This window comes from Manis pentadactyla, chromosome 8 (assembly GCF_030020395.1).
Source record: "Manis pentadactyla isolate mManPen7 chromosome 8, mManPen7.hap1, whole genome shotgun sequence".
Classification (NCBI taxonomy): Eukaryota; Metazoa; Chordata; class Mammalia; order Pholidota; family Manidae; genus Manis; species Manis pentadactyla.
In genome coordinates, this window is record NC_080026.1 from 89,397,057 (window position 1) to 89,421,607 (window position 24,551).

At 36.1% G+C, this 24,551-nt stretch overlaps 1 protein-coding gene across 4 annotated transcripts in view; it reads right to left on the bottom strand.

Moving 5' to 3' along the window:
• The window catches only part of CTNNA3 (catenin alpha 3), a 1,667,940-nt gene that overhangs the window by 1,561,843 nt on the left and 81,546 nt on the right, over positions 1-24,551 (bottom strand). For all 4 annotated transcript variants that reach the window (XM_057505911.1, XM_057505908.1, XM_057505909.1 and 1 more), the window contains exon 3: positions 8,834-9,026. In XM_057505911.1, the coding sequence (XP_057361894.1) occupies positions 8,834-9,026 (193 nt within the window). The remainder of the gene's footprint in view (positions 1-8,833; positions 9,027-24,551) is intronic.

Sequence of the window (24,551 nt, forward strand, 5' to 3'; positions counted from 1 at the left end):
GGATGCCATGTTGAGTGTTTTCCAGCAATTAGTAGTTTACAAGCAACGTAGCTAATTAGCTCATCAGTCTTCAATGGAAGTGTTTCCATAAACATTCTGCCAGCTACAAGACACCATGCATGCATGTTAAAATGTGTTAGAACAAGAGTTCATCATCCCCTTACAAATGAGGAACGAACTGCATCTACTAAGCACACTGTACTTGATAGAAAAGATTATTGCATTTGCAATTTTATGCTTACCAAAAAACACTCTTGAGATATAATAATAGTTAAATATACACAACATCAACATAGCAATAAATGGAAATAACAAGGCAGCAGCTGCTACATTTGAAACCATATATAGGCTGTGAGTAATTGGTGATAAATACCAAACATTTTATCTAAGTCCTAACTGCAATGCTGTTGAGCAGAGTGGATGAAGCTGACCTGTTACTAAGAACAGTCAAGTAGAAATGAACTGCTATTTTCTCTTATAAATAAAAGTTCAATACAGCTGGGATTCCAAATATAGGATCTTTCAACACAGGTGACCCAAAATGTTCACCAGTGAGTTTTTAAAATCTCTGTTTCCCCAGGACACTATTTATTTCCTTGTACCAAAAAAAAAAATGTATTGAATTATCAGAGAAACAATAGATAATGCTTTAAAGATTCCATTTTGGAAATTCTACAGTGGCATTTTTAAGCAGGTACCCAAATATACTGATAGGAAGATTAATTACACTTCCAAGACACCATTTTCCAGGAATAATCATTTCTAGAAGTAATCGTTTTCTCTGACTAGTATGGATGAGAGTAAATCTTCATTTCTAATTCCTGCTGAAAAAAGTCAGTAAATCTAGGCTCCTGCAAATCATTACGATGAAGAACTATGAAAATGTAGAAAGAGAGATAAACTTTTTAAATACCCTGAATACATTATGCACATGAGGAATGTGTACATTTTTTAGTACAAAGGTTTACTTCTCACCAGGTAGGGAGACAGTCCCTACCTACCAGCCTTGTCGCCTACCCTGCTAGGAATGCTCATGAGCCATGCAAACTGGGGCAAGTTGTCAGCGGCTGCTGCCTAAGCTTTACAAACTGCAGTTGGGAGGCTCCTGAATTAGTAGGCTAAGTAGCATAGCATTTCTTTTAGAATAAAATACCATCAGCCCCATGTTTGGGAAGGAGAGCCATAGATAGAGGGTCCTTGATGTATTAAAAAACTCCTCATTAATCTTCCTAGCCCTCCAACTGCTTCACAGTAGTCTTGGTGGAGGCTCACAATTAAAAATAGATGGAGAAGTATTCCAACAAATTTGCAAGTCCTCTCCTACTTAACATACATGAACATGAAACCTACTGCCCATGTTTCCATGGCTCTGGTGGGCATAACTTCCAAGACTATTGTTGTTAGGCTGCACCTCCCAGCTCCAGACAATTCACACCAAAGTATACAGGGGTTTGATTATAATATGCAGTGATATATTCTTACTATAGTATATAGTATATAAAGTATACAATCCTATGCTCCACCTGTGCAGACATCTTGGGTTCTCTGGGCTACATATACATACAAAACATAGAAAAGTGTTCAACTTTAATTTTCTCTGAACACTCTTGAAATCTCAAATTAATTATCACCTTATACATTAAGGAACCCATACTTCTATATTTATTGTATTTCACTAGGAGCCTAAAAATGTGTAATTACTAAGATAAAGCAGTTAGTGTTTGCAAAATATCAGTCAGCTCCATGAGGGGCAACCTTGTCTGTCTAGTTCACTTCTGTGAGCCTAGCACATAGAACAGAACCTGGCCCATAAAAAGACTTCAATAAATATTTAATTTTTCTAAAAAGAAAAATGTCTAAGACAAGCTATGCATAGACCACATCTTTCTATAAATTATATCCAAACTCATCGATACTTATATTGCCAAGATTCACCTTTCCCTACTTAATAGTAAAATAAGAGAAAATGAAGTTTAGGAACACACTGTTTTATTGTTCCTTCATATGTATTTCCACAGCCTTTTTGACATAGTTTTATGATGGCATTTATCAGGCATTATTACAGCTATTTACATGTCAGCTTCTCCCAGTAGACTGTGAATACCTAGGATGTATCTTATTTCTATATTCCCAGGGCCCAGAATAATATCAAATATAGACACCAAATATTTAACCAAAATAGGTAAATATTAGGCACTTAATAAATGTTTGCAAATGAATAGAGAAAGGGCATAAGAAATTAGTTTAAATATTACTTTGTAATCTCCTCTCCCTCCTAAAGGCACCTTGTGAAATACTGACTAATCACATCAGTTCCACAATCTTTCTCATTCAAATAAAGCCCATATTTTGAGATAAGAATAAACTTTGAACAAGGCTTATTTAATATTCTACCTAATTTTGTCCTACCCCCTTTTTTCTTAATCAAGGCATTGCTGAAAACACATAAGAATGTTTTTTTTCTTTTTCTTCAGTTGTAATTCCTAGCTATAAGTTCATCTTTTTTTGGTTTGTTTACTAGCTGAAGACAAAAGCTAAAACCTGGATAACTGAGACTTTAACCCCTCTGTAAGAATCTCATATTACTACTAAGTCACATCTAAAGTATATTTCAACAAAGTTTCCTCCACAACTTTAAATTTGACTGACAAGTCTTTAAAAGTTTTCCTAAACCCACATTGCTATCTTCTTTTCCAAACAGCAAAATTAAATAATATCTTCTTACTATTTGTCCCTAGAATTTTTTATGAAAGACAGCTCATGATGTTAATGAACACCTCAGAATAGAGTTATCCCGGCCACCATAATAGGCCATGTATCTATCACAATTTATATCTTTCTACATATTAGGGAAAATGAGCATCTTTAGAAGTATAGTACTGACAATAACATATTCCTAAATGTTTATGAATAGAAAGTAAGTATACATATAGAGATACACATATAGATATAGATAAAACTTTTACACAATTCTCTGTTCTTTGCAACTTGGTAAATGGTCAACAAATGCCATATAGTGTATCATATCACTTTTGTATAATTTGTGTTTCTCACATTAGCCAAAAAAAGCACCAGTTACCATAATAAGGGATCCCAAACCACAGGCTATATGTGTTTGCATGTCTCAAATGCTTCCTTCTTTTTAAAATTACTGTCCAAATGTTTCATTTAAGAGATAATACCTCAACACGTACCAATTTTAAAAAGTCAATTGCATTTCTACACACCAAGGACACCAGAAATATAACTGATATGAGTCCAGAAATATATTCATCTGTATATGGACCTTTGCCATTTAACAGAAGTGACATACCAAAAGCACTTTTCAAAGTAGTTATACCTATTTACACTCCAAAAAGCAATGTATGAAGAATTTTGTTGCTTCAAATTCTTTCTAACATGTCAGGCTTTTTTATTTCTGCCAACTGAACTGCATAAAATGGTATCTCATTTGCATATCCCTGATCACAAATGACGTTAGACATCTCTTTATATTTTTATTGGTGTTTATTCTTCTGTGAAATTCATGCCCATTTTTCTTTTGTTTTCATATTGATTTGTGAAAGTTCTTTATGTGTTATTTTTATTAATCCTTTGTTGTGTTTATGCCAATATCTTCCCCAAATGTGTCTTCTAATTTTTTAAGAATTTTTTTGATATAAGAAAGTTCTTCATTTTCACATAATGACATCTGTCGGTCTTTTCTTTGTTTCATGTTTAATAAGTCCTGTTCTATACCCAAAGTCTTAAAATTATTCACCCTTATATTTTACTGTTTTTAATTTTTATTTTTAGATTTAAGACCATAAATCTAGTAGGAGTTGACTTTTTGTATATGATTATGAGAAACCAAACAGTAGACAGATTGAACAAAGAGAGAAGCTAAAAGAATATGGCAGCTGAGAGAATGAGAAGCTGTGCAAAGAAGTTTTCCCTTGTTAGGGAGTTTAGGAAGATAAAATTGGAGTTCTGAGCCTGCCTAGGAGGAAATTTAGTAAAAAATCCCATACTTTCAGCTGGGATCTCTGAGGTGCTACATCCAAGAAGAGTAAGGGTTAGCTAGAAATTGATCAACCTTTACAAATTAATTCTATATCTTTTCATACACAATGCCCAGCATCCAATCAAAAGTTATCCAAGGTACCAGGAAACAAGATCACATACTTAAAAAGCCAAAAGAAAAACATACAATAGCAGCAAACCTACAGAAGAACCACATAATTGGACATATAAGATACAGAAATTAACCATAATTGAGAGTTCAAGAAAAAGAATGGCAAGATGAAAATTTTGGCAGAGAATTAGAACTTGGAAAGAAATTAAAGAAATAAAAACTATTTCTATTTCCGTAGAAATGGAAACTATTTTTTTAAAAAACAAATGAAAATTCAATAGCTAAAAATAGATAGTAACAAGTGAAAAGTTCACTAGACAGACTTAAAAATACACTACAGATGGCAGGGTGAAAAAGTCTCACTGAATTTGAAGACAGATTTAAAATTAAAATGCCTTAAGGTATTATTTACAAAATCATTAAAAATGAATCAGAAGACTCATTACTACTAAAGTATCAGTTCAGCACATATTATCTATATATCCAATTTAATCCCAGTCAAAATCCCAGCAGGGTTTTTTGTAAAAATTGAGAAGCTGATCCCAAAATTTCTATGGAAGTGCAAGGGACCTAGGATAGCCAAACCAAAATGATTTTTATTTCAATACTTACTATGAGGCACAGTAATCAACACAATGTGTTATTGGTATAAGGGTAGACCTATGAGCCAATGGAACAGAAGAGAGTTCCAAAGTAGAACCACACAGATATGGCTACTTGATTTCCAACAAAGGTGCAAAAGTAATCCAATAAAAAGAGTAATTCTTTTCAATAAAAGGCACTGGAATGATTAAACATCCATATTAATCCATATGATACTATATCAATTGAATTCCCACATGAAAGAAAAGAATCATGACCCCTAACTTATACCATTCTAAAAATTTATTTTCATATAGATTATAATGATAAAACAATAAAGCTTCTACATGATAACATAAGATAATCTCTTTTTGATTTTGAAGCAGGCAGTTTTTATTTAAAAAACAGAAAATCTCTAACCATAAAGGAATAAAATGGTTAACTGGAATTTGTCAAAATTACTTCTGAATATCAAAAATGCCTAATCTAATGAAAGGGAAAAGATGTTTTTAAAAACTACAACTAACAAAGAACTCATTTCTAGAACATACTGAAGTCATCTGAGAAATACAAATTAAAACTACAAAGGGATACCACTACATACATATGAATTAAAAACATTAACACCTGCTAATACCAATTTAGTAAGAATGTAGAGTGACTGGAATCTTTCTACATTGCTGATGAGAGTATCAACTGGAAAATCCACTTTGGAAAACTGGTAATATCTATTAAAGCTAAACATATACCTTATGACCCAGCAATTTCATTCCAGCAATTTCATTCCTACATACATAAACCTAAGAGGAATGTCTATATCCACACACTAAAAGTAATGCACAAATATGTACACAGCTGCCATGACCATTAAGGTGAAAAACTGGAAAAATTCAAATGTCCATCAACTGTAGAATGGATAAATAATGATCTATTTATCAGTGAAATGAATGATTTCATTATTTTCATCTCACTATTATATGGTGAGATTTCATAAACATAATGTTGAACAACATAAGCCAGACTCAAGAGATAACACACTGTATGATTCCATATATACAAGGTTCAAAAAGAGTTTTAAAAATACTGTATATAATAACCAGGACAACAGTTACCTTTAAGGTAAGTGAGTAGTAACTGGTAAGTTACTGATAAGTACGGTTCTGGTAGCTTTCCATTCCTTGATCTGGGTGGAGGTTACATTAATGTACTTTGCCATTGTATAGATGTAAATATAGGGGGAAGCTGTAATATAATGGGTGACCATAAATAATCTTTATGTAGGACCCCTTCTGCTGGATCTCCACAGTTCAACCCACATGCCACATTTCCTTTTACCATCCTCCCCTAATACTACTGATGTCCCATCTTCCACAAACAAGTTCTTTAGGTGATCAAATGCCCACATTATTTATCACTTCAAGTCTCTAACTAAAGACACTAAAGGAACTAAAACAGAATAAAACAGAATCCTGTTGTAAGGCTACATAAATTACACTGTCTTTATTAGAAAAAATTCTAAATTAGTCTCCAAATTCTTCTCAAAAATAAGTCAGTAAATATACAAATAAAAATATCTTCTACTTCCAGTATTTTTTCATTTTTCCAAATACTTTAAACTTATTATTTGCTCTTTGTTAGTCCTTGATATTGTGCCACTGGACAAAAAGCCCTTTAAAATAAAAAAGGAACAAAGCTAGTACCATAGTGTTGTTTGGATCTGAATTCATTTTCATGGTATTTCAACTCCATCACTGAGCTAAAATTCCTTCCAAATTTTTGGGAACAGTGCTCTCTGTCACTATCTCTGCTATCCATAGGATAAGCATTGGCCATTCCCCAAATTCCAGAACCATTTGCCATTTCACTGCTTTCCTCCCACACTCAAGTGGCAGTAGTTCAGTATGGCAGTGTGTCAAAAAGAAACAGAGTAAATCCCTTAGTGATTTTTAACCAAACGTATACAGTGTACGCCATATATACTGCATGATAATATGATTTCACACATTATAATAGAACATAATGAAGGATAAACTGCATAATTCTAGAATCCAAACAGACTTCTCTGAGACATTCTCATTAGAATAATTTACTTTCATTGAGCTACAAAATGTGGACTTACTTTTTTTTTAAAAATCAGATACCATTTCCTGAAAATTATTGCAATTTTTGTTCCTTTCTAAGAATGACCAATGTCTTATACATTTATTACCAGGTGGTTTATGGAAACTACATTGTCAAATAACATTTTCTGAGAGAAACAATACCAGAATAGGATTCATATTCCTTACCAAAAATTCAGCAGAGACCATGAAAGATAATTTGTCATAAAAGCAAAAACCATTATAAAATTTTATAATATAAAATTATAAAACAACAACATGATGCTTCGATTTTTTTAGTTTATATAACAAACATTTATCAAGTATCTGATATGTGTCAAGGCATTGCTAATCAAATAAGACCTAGTACTTGCCACATTGAAGGAATTAAGAATCTAGATTTACTGAACAAGTAAACAAATGTTACAATAATGGGGTGGAAAGTCCTATGAAAGAGATTCTCAGAAGCTGCGGGGACACAGGGGCATCTAAATTAGCATATAGAGGTCAGTAAACATGTTCTGGAAAAGACGACCTGGTCTGAGCTTTGCTGCATGAGTAAGAATTGGCTGAATGAAAAGGGCAAGCCAGGTGAAAGGAACAGCTGGTAACAGAGGCACAAAGCAACATGGACATTTCAAAATACTGTGAGTTCTTATTTGGAGGAAAGTTTAAGAGGCAGAGAGAATCAGGAAAAGAGAAGGGAGAGAATGGTAGAAGCCAAATCATGAAATGCTGTTGCAGCTAGGTTTAAAAGTTTTAACTTTATCCAGGAAAATAGTCCCTCTAATCCTTTAAAAGCTACTACAAAGGATGTTAAGCAGGGAAGTAAAATGAGTGTATTTTCATTTTTAAAAGCTGTATTTGGCTTTGGTATGGAGTAAGACTAAAGCAGTACTCCTGAATTCAGGAGGCAGTATTAGTAATGGAAGAGAGGGAAAGATCTGAGAGACAACGGAGGTAGAATTTGTTGAACTTACAGAGACTAATTGGAAGAGAAGGGGGAAAGAGAAGGAAGAGCCTAAGCTGACCTGGTAACAGGTAGACGATGGTACCAGGGCAAAGAAGGCGGGACAAAAGGGGGTCTGAGGCAGCAGGGAGTCGGGAGGAGTGAGGAATTCGTTTCAGATTATTTTAGGCAATACATTTTCTATAGATTGTCTGAAGAAACCTTATTAAATATACAAATGATTATAAATCATATAACAAAAAAAAATACTCCCCTGTGTTTGACCCAAAGTTTACTGTAGCAAGTATATTCATTTTTTAATTAGCAAAGATTGCCTGATTTTATTAAAGTTATTGTGGGGACAGAATATTTGAATACACCAAATCTCTTTTACAAAGCTGAACAGGAATGCTTAAGTTTTCCTATCTTCTCAAAATAGTTCTTTGCAGCAAGCTGATACATAAAATCAATCTAATGACAAAAGAATATTGAGCAGTTCTTTAAAAATAGCCTATAAATGACTTAGATTCATTACAAAACTGTGACACTATCATAAGAAAGTGAAGACATCAAAAGGTGAAATATACACTTTTATTATGCAATATTAACACCAGCAACACAAGTTATGCATAGCTTAAGCATGGCATTTCTTAAGCTTAGGAAATTAAATCTCCAGAAAATCGGGAAAAAAAAAAAGATGTATTTCTGAGGTGGTCAGATCTGAAATTCCTACCTCCCAACTGTTTATAAGGAACTTAATAATTTATTTATGTATGGGGTAATATGTCCTCAGCCTAATTAGTCATTTCTCATATTTTATGACAAAAAAGGACACACTTGTTTATCGTGAATAAACTACAGCATGGCAAGGGGAAGAAGTTGCCTGGAGGGACTGAACAACCAGAGGGAAGAACCAAGAGGGGGACTCCGGGCTTGGAGCTGATGAACCGCTCCGCCTCCCACGCCCAGCTCCCCGGAGCTCTGTAAAGGACAAACTCAAGTCAACAAAAACAAAACACTCACAAATCTAATCTAGTAACTAACACCCTAAGGATGTGCAGTTGCTCCAATCAAAACTAGAGCACTCACTTTCTCTGCGAACCTCCTCAAGTGCAGCAGTCAGCTCTTCCTTTAACACTGTGGCTTCCTGGGTGATCTTCTCTCCCTTGTCTAATAAATTCCAAGTTGCTTCCGCCACAGAATCTAGAAGAACTCTGGCTCTTTTTGATCGTCCTTTTTTCCTGTTGGAAGGATTCTGGGGACAATTTACAAGTGTAGTAACCTAAAATCGGAGAAACACAGTCACTCATTAGACAAACCGTGAGAACACAGTTGTGGAGTATCATAGCCCAGAACATAATGAAGTATTTCATAGCGACGTGATTCAATTCCCATTATTACTGGTACATCCCCAAAAGCCAAGTAAGGGCACCTAGAGCAGTATTATCGACCACCATGGGGTTCCCAACTAAAGAAAGGGAGGGAAGAAGGGTGGGGAGGACACAGAGATTAAATCTCATCAAGTTTTATTATTGGAATAAAGCAATATACATACAGTTGACCCTTGAACGATGTGGTTTGAACTGCATGGGCCCACTTACACACTGGACCCACTGGAAAATTTGATTTGTGACAATTTGAAAACCATTTTCACTTCTCTAGCTTACTTTATTATAAGAATACAGTATATAATACATATAAAATACAAAATATGTGTTAATTGACTGTTTTATGTTATCAGTAAGGTTTTCAGTCAACAGTAGGCTATTAGTTAAGTTTTGGGGAGTCAAAAGTTATATGTGTATTTTCAGCTATGCAAAGGGTCAGTGCCCCAAACCTCCATGCTGTTCAGGGTCAGCTGTACATATATATACACACATAATAATTATTTACATCATTTTGTAGCCAGCAATCTATATTAAGAGGGAAGCAAAAATAAATAATTACTATTAAGTCAGTATTAGTCTATTCAGGTTGAGAATAGACATTATTAATGTGGAGAAGTGGGGGCATCCACCCTGAGACATATAAAATAGTGGTTACCTCAGCAGGACAAAAAACAAATCCTTCCTATGACCTACATTCGGCCCTCTGTAACCTTTCTCACCTTCTCCCACACTCTCCCCTAACTAGCTGGCCTCCTAAACAAGTCCTGCTCAAAGTCCCCCATCAAGAGGCCTTTTTTTTTAGGCCTGCTGATGCATGTGATGGGCTTTTGGTTGTTGTCACTCCTGTTTCTAATTTAGGCCCATACAATAAAATACACAAATCTTAGTAAATTAGCTTAATGAATTTTGACATGTGTATACATTGAAGTAATCATAGCCCTGATCAAGATACCAAACTTTCTCACTGTTTTATCCCTTCACCAGTCCCCCCAATCCCCCAACCTTCCCCCCTTCCCCTCTGGCAATAACCATGAGTCTATTTTCTGTGTTTATGAGTCTTTCTCAGTTTTGTTCATTTGTTTTATTTTTTAGATCCCACATATAAGTGAAATCATATGGTACTTGTCCTTCACTGTCCAACTTGTTTCATTTAGCATAATACCCTCTTATGTTCCATGGCAAGATTACATAATTTTTCATGGCTGAATAATATTCCATAGTGTATATGTACCACATCTTTTTTATCCATCCACCTGTAGATGGACTTTTTTAGATTGTCCATATTTTGGCTACTGCAAAGGCCTTTCTTGACCACCCCCATCTCCACCCTCTCTTATTGTCACCTCACCCCATTTTATATTTCCTCAAACCACTGACAGAGCCTAAGTTGTTTTCTTATGTTTATTACATGTTTCCAATATTAAAATGTAATCTCCATGAAAGCAGGAAATGTGCTTTTTCTCCAGCACTCAGAACAATGCAGAGTATGTGTTCAATAAACATGCACTACATATATGGCTTAATGAACAGGATAATTGAAAAGAGGGACTTTTAATGTCCAATCTTGAATTACCTGAATATGTTAATAATGAGCATGTATTACTTTTAAAATAAGAAAAAGTTCATGATAAGATCCTTATTTGGAGATGGAAATTAAGCATCCATATTTGGAAACAAAATCTCATAAAATTAACTTGTAAAAATATCCATTTCTTCATTAAACCTTGGATCTCAATAACAAAATTTGGTTACCATTTTCATAAGCAAAGCTGGAAAATATATAGACAAAAACATTTTTTGTCTGCCTTTCTATTCCTCTCCACCATCTGTCCCATCTAATAGACCCTCTGCTTTATTCTAGTTTGCTTTATTCTCATGTTCAAAACCCAGAGTTCAGTGCCTTTAGCAAGCCTTTGTTTCTTTTCTTGGAAAATAAGAACAATCATATCATCCCATAACACTGTCTGAAAGTTAAATATGTAAAATGTTTTGTAAAACACTTAACATGACACAAATATTGGTTGATAAGTAATGTGTATTTTCTAGCCCCTTCCCCACATGGACCAGAAAATCTGCTATGGGATCCTTGTCAATGGCATTCCCTCTGGATCTACACTTATCTTGCTTGAGGAGTCCCCGGTGCTAAATGTGATGAAATCAGTAAACAAAGCACACTCTATATGTTTTATAAGTAGCCAAATAGGGTCACGTGTGTCTATCATGCATTATAAAAGATGATAGTATGCTTCATTTATTACATGTGTTTTCACATACTCCAAAAGGCAAATATCTAACTACTGTCAGTCTGATTTATATATCAAGAGTTAAAAGACATTTGTCCTGATTAAGACAAGTTATAGCACCTAGTTTAAAACCTTTGTTTAAAATGAATAAGTATCATTGTATAAAACATTCCTTCAGAATGTATTTTAAATGCCACAATTCATGACGCTTCCCACTGAACATTCCTCTATTATTGTTCAGATCCTCCATGCACCAAATGTTTTCCATAGAATAGCCTAAGCTTTGAAATTAAAATGAGCATTCCAGAAATGCTTTGTTCCTTACAATAAATGCCAGAGAAATATGAAAAGAACACTGTGTAAGAACATTGTGCTTCCACCAAAAAAAATGCAATTTGCAAATTATTCAATTTTATACTCATTTACACTTATGTCTTCTTTCAAAATACCATATAGTTATTTAATATTGATTAAACTGAAGTCAAGTGACACTTTCAATGATTCATTTCATTTCAGAAGGTAAATATGGCTTGGTAATACTGTGAGAAAAAAGAAAGCTAAACCTTTTTTTCCTACGCAACTCACCTACCGGATCTAAATGACTCCTATCAGTGACTGTAACTCACAATAGCAGATGAGTCTCACCAAGGGTCAGGAGCGCATGTGTTCTTTGAAAAAGTCTCCCATTTCTTGAAGGAGTACCATCAACTAGTAAAAGTTAGCTTTCAAGTTATTCTGTAAAGTCATTCATTATTCATGTTCCCTGATTTTCTTTTCAGTACAAAATCAGTAATATTTTTTAAAGGAACACAAAAACTTTAGTTGGAATTTACAGCAATGATGATTCTAATGTAAGATCCAAGCCCATATCTTGCTAACCTTTTTGTCACTGATGAGTAACCCTCCCCTTTCCTTCTTCCTTAGACCTTCAGGGATCCCTCTCATATGGAAAACCTTTGAGTCTAGGCTCTTAAAAGGCTAGGGTTCATTTAATCTTCTTTAGTCTATAAATCTGTGCTAGGCTATAGTCAGCCCTACATCATAAATACAGGAACAGGCTCCCCATTGACATGGTCCTAAATTAGATACTTCAAGTAATATGAAAAGAACTCCTCTACTTTATTAATTTCAAATATTCAAAATTCCATAAAATCAGGTATACTTTTAATGGTATATAATATTTATATATTAAAATTTAGAGTACTAAAAGGGGTTTCCTAATCTTTCCTAATTTCAGCGTGCTTCTCTAGATGCTCCAGAGATACTAAAAATTAAATTGATATGCTTAGTGAGTCAAGCCAGCAACTGCCAGTATGCTATACAGCAAAGCTAATGCACAATGGGAGCACTGCTGAGTATTGGTGTGAGGCTGTGATCATTCCAGTGCAACAATTGCTTTAGTACCTCAGACACTAGCTTTGTAAAGTCTTCTCTAAAGCCAACTTGAGTAACACAGTTATAATGTATAATCATGTTCTTCTCCAACATAACTCTAATTTCTTTTAACTATCATTGTAGTATAAAAAGAGTATGTTAACAGCCATCTCTTTTCTTGTTTATTAGCTAAAACACTTTCAATTTTAACCTCCCTCTAGCATCTCACAGGAGCTTTCAGGGCAACTTTTGCTTCCTTGAGTTAATTTTAATGTGTGGAATAAAATATAAGTCATGCTAATTAGCTAAGAACTTCAGAGTGCTGAAAGAAATTAAAAGGGTAGAAAGATTATATTGTCTATAGTTAAGTAAAACCAATGATCTTTTAAAGTAAAAGGTATCATCTAGTGTTGAGGAGAGTTGGTGGTCCCTTCAAGTCATTGAGAATTTCAACTGTTCCTTATTTCCTACCAAAAACAACCTTTACTGTATTTACAAAAGTACTGGGCAAGGTTACAGAGTTGGAAACTCAGAAAACGCATACCCCCTCAATTAACATTTAACACTCCCTCCAAAGCCAACTACAGTCTTCTTTATTTCATCTCAAGCCAATAAACATTTATTGAGCACTTATGTTCAAAACAATACCTTAGACATTTAGAAGATGAAGATGAGTAAACCCCTGTGTGAGACACACAATTAGCTGCAATATAAGGGGCAGCATGATAACAACTTACACAGACAAAGCGCTGAAGGGACTGCAAACATTCACAAGGATTAGCTAGGGATTCTGCCTGCCCTTTAAAGGCAGACAGTTTTCTGCAAAGAAAATACAGGGGAAGGTGAGCCAGGTGAAGGAACCACGTACAAAGGAGCAGAAATGGAAATTATTTTTGTCTGAGAGTAGTAGTCAGTCAAGTTTGGTAGACTGTGGGGTAAAAAACTGGCAATTGGGTGAGAAATAAGGCTAGGAGATAGACTGTAGTTTAAATATGAAATGTGTCAAAAACCAAGGAAAGAGTTACTATTTAGTACAATAGGCAACAGCCACTTCAAACACAGCATGCCCAAAGTGGAAACCTTCCGTCAACCTGCCTCTCCTCCATCTGCACTGGTCACCTCGGGGACTGACGCCTTTAACCTGAGGCCAGAACCCAGAGGTTATCTGGGCTACTCCTTTTCTCTCACCTACCTCTCCAGGTTGTTTACATTTTCTCTTTTAAAGCTTTGGTTTCTGTCACCTCCTGTCCATGCCCCAGCCATGCTTCTCATATTTGCTCTCTGGAGTATTGCCCAACCTGCCTTCTCTCCAAGCCATCCTCCATGACACAGAAACAGGGCTCCTCCATCTCAGCCCCATCCTCCACTCATTCATTATGAAAAGTACATGCATTAATTTGGGCCCTCGTCACATCTCTACACCACCCCATACTGCCATTAGAGCCATCTCTTTGCAGTGCAGGTCTGACACATTTGTCCAACCTTGAAACCTTCCACTGGCTCCCTGCTGCCCACAAGATAAGGTCTAAAGCATGGTTTATGAGGCAACTTATTATCTCACTTGTGATGAGATTTTCACTTTCAGCTTCCATTTGTGAAGTTTGACCACAAACTGTTTATGAGGCCCTGAAAAGGAAACGCTTGGCATCCTCAACCTGGAGCAACTCCCTCCCATCACAACCGCTTGTATGTATGTCTCACACCAGTCATTACAGTGTTTTGTAATTAGCTGTTAACATACTGCCTCCCATGCAGCTTTACCATGAGCCTGATAAGGGTAGGGTCTATGCTTGACTCATCCTGAAGCCCAGACAACAGCATATCAGAAATAATTAATAAATCATAAATAATTTAGTGAAAAGATAAATGAAATTCTAGATTTTAGAGTCCTCAAACCAAGATCCACAATGTTGAGTGATTTGTACACAAAGAGAGCTAGTGGCTAAGCCAAAATTAAAATTTAAGTTCAGTGGTAGCACATAGTAGTTTTAATCAAAAGGAATTTTTTAATGATATTTTGTCTTTTCCCATGTCTAGTATCATGGAAAAGCAAATTTTTGTAAATTCTGAATAAACAAATCTCCATTCCTATAGTATACTTGAGTCTGATCAGTTCCAAGTGATCTCAAATCAAGTATATACTTATAGTCAGCCCTTTTTGCCAGAAAAAAAGTAGCTCATATAATTCATTTTCAAATCATAAGTAAAAAGAGAAGGCATAAAATTTTTATTACTGATTTTCATTTTCTTAATCCTTTTATTAGTTTACTAGGGATGCCATAACAAACTACCATAGAATGAGTGGTTTAAACAACAGAAATTCATTTTTTCACAGTTCTGGAGGCTAGAAGTCCAAGATCAAGGTATCTGTAGGACTGGTTTCTTCTGAGGCAACCTTCTCACTGAGACATGGACTTTCACCTGTGTGCGCACATCTCTGGTGTTTCTCTCTGTATGTCCTAATTTCACTTCATAAGAACACCAGCCACACTGGATTAGGGCCCACCCTAAAGACCCATTTTAATTCAATTACCTCTTTAAAAGCCCTATCTCCAAATACAGGCACAATCTCAGGCACGGAGCACTGAGGCTTCAACATATGAATTTGGAGGGGGGACATAGTTCAGCCTATAACAATCCTCACCACAAATGATAGCAAAAGTACAAAACAGTCATCACCTTTTTAAATATAATTTAGGGTTTAGTTTATTTGTTAGACTGACAACCACTGCTAACATGAGCCATTACTTGGAGCTGTTGAGGGACATAACAAGGCACATGTAGATCCCTCTCCAATTCTACCAGCCCTCTGGGCCACACAGATGGCATGGCAAAGCAAAGAGATGCACATGTCAAACACAAAAACAGCAGTAGCTAAATACTCTAAGCCAGGAAGTGCATTTACTCATTCCTGGAAAAAATATGAACTTAAACATAGGTAGGATAAAACCACATGTGGAGGCTAATATCAAGAATTAGTTTCTTCTCATTTTTACTTAGCTACTTACCACCCAAGAACAAACAAATCTGACTGCCACCATTCATTTATTCAACAAATATTGATGGTGCAACTGCACTGTGCCAGGAGGATATGGCAGTGAGCCTCATTCTCCTGAGGAACAGAAAATAAACAAATGCTAAGTAACTGTACAGCACAATACTGGGTATTGACATGGGCTATGAAGAAAGTAAAGAAGGGTGAAGGAAGAGATGAATGATGGGGAAGGCCTAGTTTAGATTTGTTTTCAGAGAAAGCCACTCTTATTAGCAAGAAGGACCCCAAGGAAGTAGAACACTCAGACATTTGAATACCTATTGGAAATATTCTAAACAGTTAACAGCAAGTGCAAGGCTCAAAAACAAGAGCCTCACTGGTGGGTTCCAGAAGCAGCAGGTAGCCTAATGCACAAACTGCAGAATGAGGGGAGAGCATAAGAGAAGAGGTCGGGCTGTCATTCAGGCACCAAACTGCGTGAACCTTGTAAATCACCACCAACACTCTCAAGTCTGTTCTTCAGATTCTACTGAAGATTTTAGAACAGGAAAGTAATATGATCTGACCTAAAATTTAAAAGGACAATTTTGGCTGTTCTTAGAGAATAGACCAGAGATTGGGCAAGGACTGGGTCAGGGGGAGGAAAAGCAGTTAGGAGGCTATTTCAGCAGCCTAAGTGGAAACCACACTGGTGAGTTCCAGGATGCAGTGGTGGAATTGTTAAGAAGTGGCACAATTCTGGTAATTCTAGTGAGTCAATAGGGTTTGATGATTGGATATGAGTTATGAAAGGAATAAGGGGTCAAAGATGACTCTAGAGCATTCGGGCTGAGTAACTAGATACATGGAGGTCATACTTAAGTAGATATGACGAGAAAGGGGAATAAAGAATTGAGCTTTAAGCATGTTAAGTTTGCCTGTTAGAATTGCTAAATTTGGATTAGTATACAATTCTGGAATTGAGAAACTTAAGGCTGGAAACATGTTTCTTATAGCTTACATTTTTCATTTCAATGATTCACACATCAATGGTTTTGCTGGTCTTATTAAATTTCAAAGATATTTGAAAATGGTATTTATTTTTTAAAATCATGAGGCTGGGTGATATGTCCTAAAAACAAACTATGATTAGGGAAGTTACAGGTCTGAGCTTTGGGAACCCCGAAATTTAGGGGTAGTTATTTTTCAGAAACCTGACCATTAACCTACTCATCCTAGGATATGTGGCTTTTGCCATTTGAAATGGAACTATTATTTAGAAAGGATGTTTGCATACATTATAAAGAGCAACAATTCAGAGACAAATTTAGGCATTAGTAAAAAATGTAATATTAATCACAGTCTCCTACTCTACAAACGTTTCCAAAAATGCAGTGAAAAACTACCAAGATACTGAATTAAACAAACCAAGGAAAAATTACAATCATGCTGCTGTTTACACCTAAATCAAGCATTAATCATTCTGGTGAATCAATAATCAATAGTTTAGAGTAGTGTGCTGATTCCAAGAAGTGCTGAGCAAGAGAAAGCAAAAGATAATAATTTTCCATCAACGACCATCAACTGTTTGAAGGAACCAAAATAAGAAGGAAAAAATCCTATCGACCAAAGCTGGCCCTAAAATAAAGAATGAGTTGACCTCTCAAATAGCAGTTTAAGCATGTTCACATGGTCCCTTGGTCCATCTAGCTTAGCATTCCACTTCCAGCAATGACTGATGATAGGATATGGTTATAACCCCATTTCTGAGTTCCAGCTTTGTATAGTAATCATTTATAACCCTATCAAACCATAAAGTTGAATAAACTATGCCAATATGCTTTCCCAGCACAATCTTATGAAACTATCTGCATGCGACTCCCACCATCTGTTGCCAGATTCACTTTTCCCCCATCTACCTTTTTTCCCATCAAATTTACTCCTGTTCTCTTGTAACACAATATTCATTTTTATTGAAGATGTCCATGGAAAATATATATAATCACCTGCTCATCATGTGTGAATAAAAGATAACAAACATTAAGAAAGACCACAGAAGGAGGAGGCAAAAAAGATGATGGAGTAGGAAAGCAAGGTGAAAACCTCCTGACACACACACAGCAAGGAAGCAACTACAGCAAATACAACTAACCCTGAAAATGACCTGAAGACTGCAGAAAAGACCACCCACACCTGGGAAAGAAGAGAAGACCACACAGAGAAGGGCAAACTTGCAGAGCCATGATGGAGCAGGACCCAAGCTCTCCCCATGTCCCAATCCACAGGTAGGAGGAAGAGGAACAGAGCAGGGAAGGTACAGGAGCCCAGGAACTCTGCACACCTGGCCCTGGAGATCTGCTCTTGAAGCATAGTCCACATTACACCGGGTTCTGGTGAGTAGCGGGCCTGGACGCCAGGAACAGTTACAACACTCTGGAAGGCTGAGACTCCAGCTGTCTGTGGAGGAAAGACATGTTCTGACAGTCCCGCTAAGACCCAAAACAGAGAAGGCAGTTTGAAAGTTTTCCCTGCAAGTGAGAGGGGTGAGAGAGGGTTGTCAGAGGGGTGAGGGTTGGACAGAGCTCTCTCCACAGGAGAAAGGACAGATAAATGATAACCCCCTAACTCCCCAAACCTCCCTCAGCCCAACAGGTTGGCACTCACTGGGTCCCAGACTCTCCATCCCCCTTGCTCCTGGCTCAGCCCTGAGGCACTTCCCTGCACACCACTGGTATACCAGCCCACTCAGCCAAACAGAGTCAGACTTGATATATGGCAGGCAGAGGGAGTTTTTCCCAGATTTCTCAGCCCTAACTCAGCTCAATTAGAGAGGAGCCTGCAGAAATCAGCTCCAAGTGCTTCTTCCTCCCCATGGCTGCCAAACCCATGCTGCACACCTTGCCGCTACCAGGGAGCTACTTGCTGCTGCTGCCCCTGTGCAACTCACCACCACTGCCTGACTATGCACCCTTCTGCTGTGCAACTCACCACGCCATGCACCCACCCCAAAGCCACAAGACCACCACATTAACCCAGCAGCACCAGCCAAAATTGTTGGGCAGGCAGAGGTGGCCCCACCCACAACAATCCCAGAAGCCAATGACCTGATCACAAAGGTACAAAGAGCCTGATGAGGCAAACTGCCAACCTCAGTGGACTCAGATACACCACTGCCAGCAAACAAACAGAAACACAGCTCTGCCCATTGCCCACCAACAGCATTTGGGGCTCCACTGCAAAGAAGAACCAGGCACTGGAGAGGAAAGAGTCTTGAGCATCTGGGCACCATAGGACACCTTATTCATAAAGTCATTAATCTCTAGATGAGGAAATACATCAGATCCACCCAATACAAAGGAAGAAACACAGAAACCCTGACAAAATGAGAAGGCAGAGGAATAATATGTTCCAAACAAAGCTACTAGATAAGACACCAGAAAGATGGCTACATCAAATGGAGATCACAGATCTTCTTGATAAAGATTTCAAAGTAAGAGTCATAAATATGCTCACTGATCTGTGGATAAGTATTGAAGATCTCAGGGAGGACTTCAAAAAAGAGAAGAGTTGACAAAGAGCCACTCAGAGTGAAGAATACTATATCTGAAATGAAAAATATAATGGAGGGAATGAAAATAGATTGCTGTAAGTAGAGGTGACAATAAGATGGAAGTTAGAGAACAGGAAAACAATGAGGCTGAGGAACGAAAAGAAAAAAGTATCTCTAGAAATGAGAGGATGCTACGAGAGCTATGTGACAACTCCAAATGAAACAATATTTGCATAATAAGGTCCCAGAAGGAGAAAAGAGAGATAAGGGAGTAGAAAGTCTCAATGAAGAAATTATTGCTGAAAAATTCCCCAATCTGAGGAAGGAAAAAGGCATCCAGGTGCTGGAAGCACAGAGAACCCCTAACAAAAGGAACCCCAGAAGGGCGGGGAAAAAGAAAGGGGGCATTACGATTAGCATGTATAGTGTTGTGGGGGGTACAGGGAGGGCTGTGCAACACAGAGAGGACAGGTGGTGATTATACAGCATCTTGCTATGCTGATGGACAGTGACTGTAGTGGGGTGGGGGGGGGACTTTGTGAGGGAGGGAGCCTGGTAAACATAGTGTTCTTCATGTAATTGTAGATTAATGATAGCAAAAATAAAAATAATAAAATATAAAATGAAATGAAGTGAAGTGACATGACGTGATGTGACATGAAATGAAATGAAATGAAAAGGAACCCCAGGAAGACAACACCAAGACATATAATGAATAAAATGACAAAGATTAAGGATAAAGAGTACCGAAAGCAGCTAGAGAGAGGCTAAAAATTTCTTATAATGAAACACCATCAGGCAATCAGTAGACTTCTCAGCAGAAACTTTACAGGCCAAAGGGAGTGGCATGAAATACTTAATATATTGAAACAAAACGACCTTCAACCAAGAATCCTCTACCCAGCAAGGTTATCATTCAAGACTGAAGGAGAGATTAAACATTTTCCAGCTAAATCAAGGCTGAAGGAATTCACCACCACTAAACAGACCTTACAGGATATGTTAAAAGGACTTCTGTAGATGGAAATGTTCTTAAGTCTAAATATTTTTCACTGGGGAAAATAAACCCACAGTAACTGTACTAGACCAATTACTTACAAAGCAAGTATAAAGTTAAAACAAAACAAAAATAGTAAAATCAACTAGACACAAAATCAGTCAAGGGATACACAAAAAGTGCAGAGTATGACATCTAATAGATAAAGTGTGGAGGAAGAAGAACAAGAAAAAAGAAGTACTTTTAGGTTGTGTTTGAAATAGGGCAATTAACTTAATACAGACTGTTATATAGTCAGGAAGCTATCCTTGAACCTTATGGTGACCACAAACCTAAAGCCTATAATAGATACACAAAAAATTAAAAAGGAGGAAACCAATAACAACACTAAAGAAAACCATCAAATAAAAGAGAAAAGTATAAAGAGGAAAAAAACAGAGAGGAGCTATAAAAACAACTAGAAAATAAGAAAATGGCAATAAGTACATACCCATCAATAATTACCTTCAATGTAAATGGACTAAATGCACCAATCAAAAGACACAGAGTGGCAGAATGGATAAAGAAACAATACCCATCTATATGCTGCCTACAAGAAACTCATTTCAGACCTAAAGACATACAAAGACTAAAAGTAAAGGGATGGAAAAAGATATTTCATGCAAATAATAGGGAGAGAAAAGGAGTAGCCGTACTTAGAAAAAATAGATTTCAAAACAAAGAAAGTAACAAGAGATGAGGACATTATATAATGATAAAGGGGTCAGTCCACAAGAGGGTATAACCATTATAAATATCTATGCACCCAACATAGGAGCACCTAAATATGTAAAACAAATACTAACAGAATTAAAGGGGGAAACAGATTGCAGCATGGTGATTCTAGAAGACTGTAACACACCATTCACATTAATAGATCAACCAAATAGAAAATAAGGAAACAGAGGCATTGAACAATACATTAAGATCAAATGGACTTAACAGATACCTACAGAACATTCCACTCAAAAGCAGCAGGTACACATTTTTCTCAAGTGTACATGGAACATTCTGCAGAATAGATCACATACTAGGCCACAAAAAGAGCCTCAATAAACTCAAAAAGATTGGAATTGTATCAAGCAGCTTTGCAGACCACAATGGTATGAAACTAGAAATAAATTACACAAAGAAAAAAAAATGGCCTACAAACACATGGAGGCTAAACATGCTTCTAAACAATCAATGGATCAATGACCAAGTTAAAACAGAAATCAAGCAATACATGGAGACAAATGAAAACAAAAGCATAACGGTCCAAAAATTTGTGGGATGCTGCAAAAGAAGCTCTAAGAGGGAAGTATATAGCAATACAAAACTATGTCAAGAAACAAGAACAATCCCAAATAAACAGTCTAAACTAATATTAAAGAAACTAGAAAAAGAAGAACATGTAAAACCCAAAGTTAGACGGAGGGACATAATAAAGATCTGAGCAGAAAGAAATAAAATAGAGAAGAACATAACAGAAAAAATATCAATGAAACCAACAGCTGGTTCTTTGAGAAAATAAGCAAAATAGACAAATCCCTAGGTAAACTTGCCGAGAAAAGGAGAGCACACAAACAAAATCAGAAACAAAGAAGGAATAGTCACAACAGATACCACAGAAATACCAAGAATTATTAGAAAATATTATGAAAGAGTATATGCCAATAAGTTAGACAACCTAGATGAAATGGAAAAATTCCTGGAAAAATACAACCTTCCTAGACTGACCAAGAAACCGAAAATCTGAACAGACCAATTACCAGCAATGAAATTGAACTGATAATCGAAAAAGTCCCAACAAACAAAATTCTAGAACCAGATGGCTTCACAACTGAATTCTAACAAACATTTAAGAGCTAATGCCCATCTTTAAAGTATTTCAAAAAGCAGAAGCAGAGAGAATACTTCCAAACTATTCTATGAAGCCAGCATCATTCTAATACCAAAATCAAACACACTATAAAAAAAGAAAATTATAGACTACTATCTCTGATAAACATAGATGCAAAAATGCTTAACAAAATACTAGCAAACCAAATTCAAAAATACATCAAAAGGATCACCCATCACAACAAAGTGAGATTTGTTCCAAGGATGCAAGGATGGTACAATCAATGTGATATACCACATTAACCAAAAAAAAGGATAAAAACCATCTGATCATCTCAACAGATGCTGAAAAATCATTTGACAAAATTCAACATCAATTCATGATAAAAACTTCACAGAATGCATATAGAGGGTACATAGCTCAATGTAATACAGGCCATATATAACAAACCTACAGCTAACATCATAGTCAATGGTGAAAAGCTGAAAGCTTGTCCTCTAAGATCAGGAGTAAGACAAGGATGTCCACTCTCACCACTTTGATTCAACATAGTACTGGATGGAAGTCCTAGCCATGGCAATCAGACAACACAAAAACATAAAAGGCATCCAAATTGGTAAAAAGTTAAACTGTCACTATTTGGAGATGACATGATATTAACACAAAAAAAACTCCAAAGACTCCACCAGAAAACTATTAGAATAAATGAATTGAACAAGTTGCAGGATACAAAACTAATACACAAAAATCTGTTACATTCTTATATACTAACAATAAACTAGCAGAAAATCAGGAAAGCAATTCCATTTAGAATTGCATCAAAAAGAATACCTAGGAATAAACCAATGATTCTGTAATATCTTCCTATGTTGACAGATAGTAACTGCACTAGTGAGGGTGAGGATTTAATAATGTGAGTAACTTGAACCACTGTGTTGTATATAGGAAACCAATATAAGGTTGTATATCAACAATACTTCAATTTTTTTAAAAAAAGATAGAAATACCCTAACCAAAAAAAGAAAGACCACTGCAAGTAGTGACTATATTTGTAGGCCTCTATGTCAAGATTTTAAAGCAATACAAATGTGGCTTGAATACAGCACAGAAGCAATTTAAATGTGGATACTGAGTTTAAAATTGATTAGGCAAAGCAAAGGCCTTATTTATGTTCAACACACTGAAAAGGCAAAATGGCAAATGGGAGAAAAAAATTACAAAGCATACATTTGATAAGGGGTTAATATCCAAAATATACAAAGAATTCATAAAACTCAACAGCAAAAAAATAAACAATCCAATTAAAAAACAGGCAGAGGTTCTCAATAGACATTTTTCCAAAGACATACATATGGCCAATAGGGACATGAAAGTGCCCAACATCACTAATTATGAGGGAAATGCAAATCAAAGCCACAATGAGGTATCACCTCACAACTGTTAGGATGGCTATTATCAAAAAGATAGAAAACAAGTGTTGGCAAGGATATAAAGAAATAGCAATCCTTGTGCACAGGTGGTGAGAATGCAAATTGGTGCAGCCACTGTGGAAAACAGAAATGGAGGTTCCTCCAAAAATTAAAAATGGACCTACCATTTGATCCAGTAATTCCACTTATGGGTATTTATTTAAAGAAAATGAAAACACTGACTCAAAAACACCCGTGCACCTCTACATTCATTGCAGTATTATTTACAATAGCCAAGATATGGAAACAACCTAAGTGCCATTGATGGATGAATGCACAGGAAGATGTGGCATACATATTATATACATATAATGGAATACTATTCAGCCATACAAAAAAAGGAAATCTTGCCATTTGTGACAACATGGATGGATCTAGAGGGCGTTATGCTAAGTGAAATAAGTCAGACAGAGAAAGAAAAGTACCATATCATCTCACTTGTACGTGGAACCAAAAAAAAGCTGAGCTCCTAGATACAGAGAACAGATAGGTGGTTGTCAGGAAAGGAGGGTAGGGGTTTGGGAGCAAAGGACGAAGGGGGTCAAAAGGTACAGACTTCCAGTTATAAAATAAATAATTCACAGGAATGTGATGTATAGCATGGTGACTATCATTAATATACTGTATTATATATTTGAAAGTTGCTAAGAGTAGATTTTTAAAGTTTTCATTACAAAAAAAATTTATAACTGTGTATGGTGACAGATGTTAAGATGTAATTGGGGTGACCATTTCACAATCTGTACAAAAATCAACTCATGTGTACACCTGAAATTAATATAATCTTATGTGGTAATTACACCTCAATAAGAAAATAAGAAAATTGATTAGGTTGTGTCCACCATGTTTGTCAACCTTTGACAAATTAAGAAATTAAGAATTTTTTTAAAATTAAGCCATTTTTCCCTCAATTTTTTTGTAAAAATTAAGTATTAGTCACCAATCTTGAAT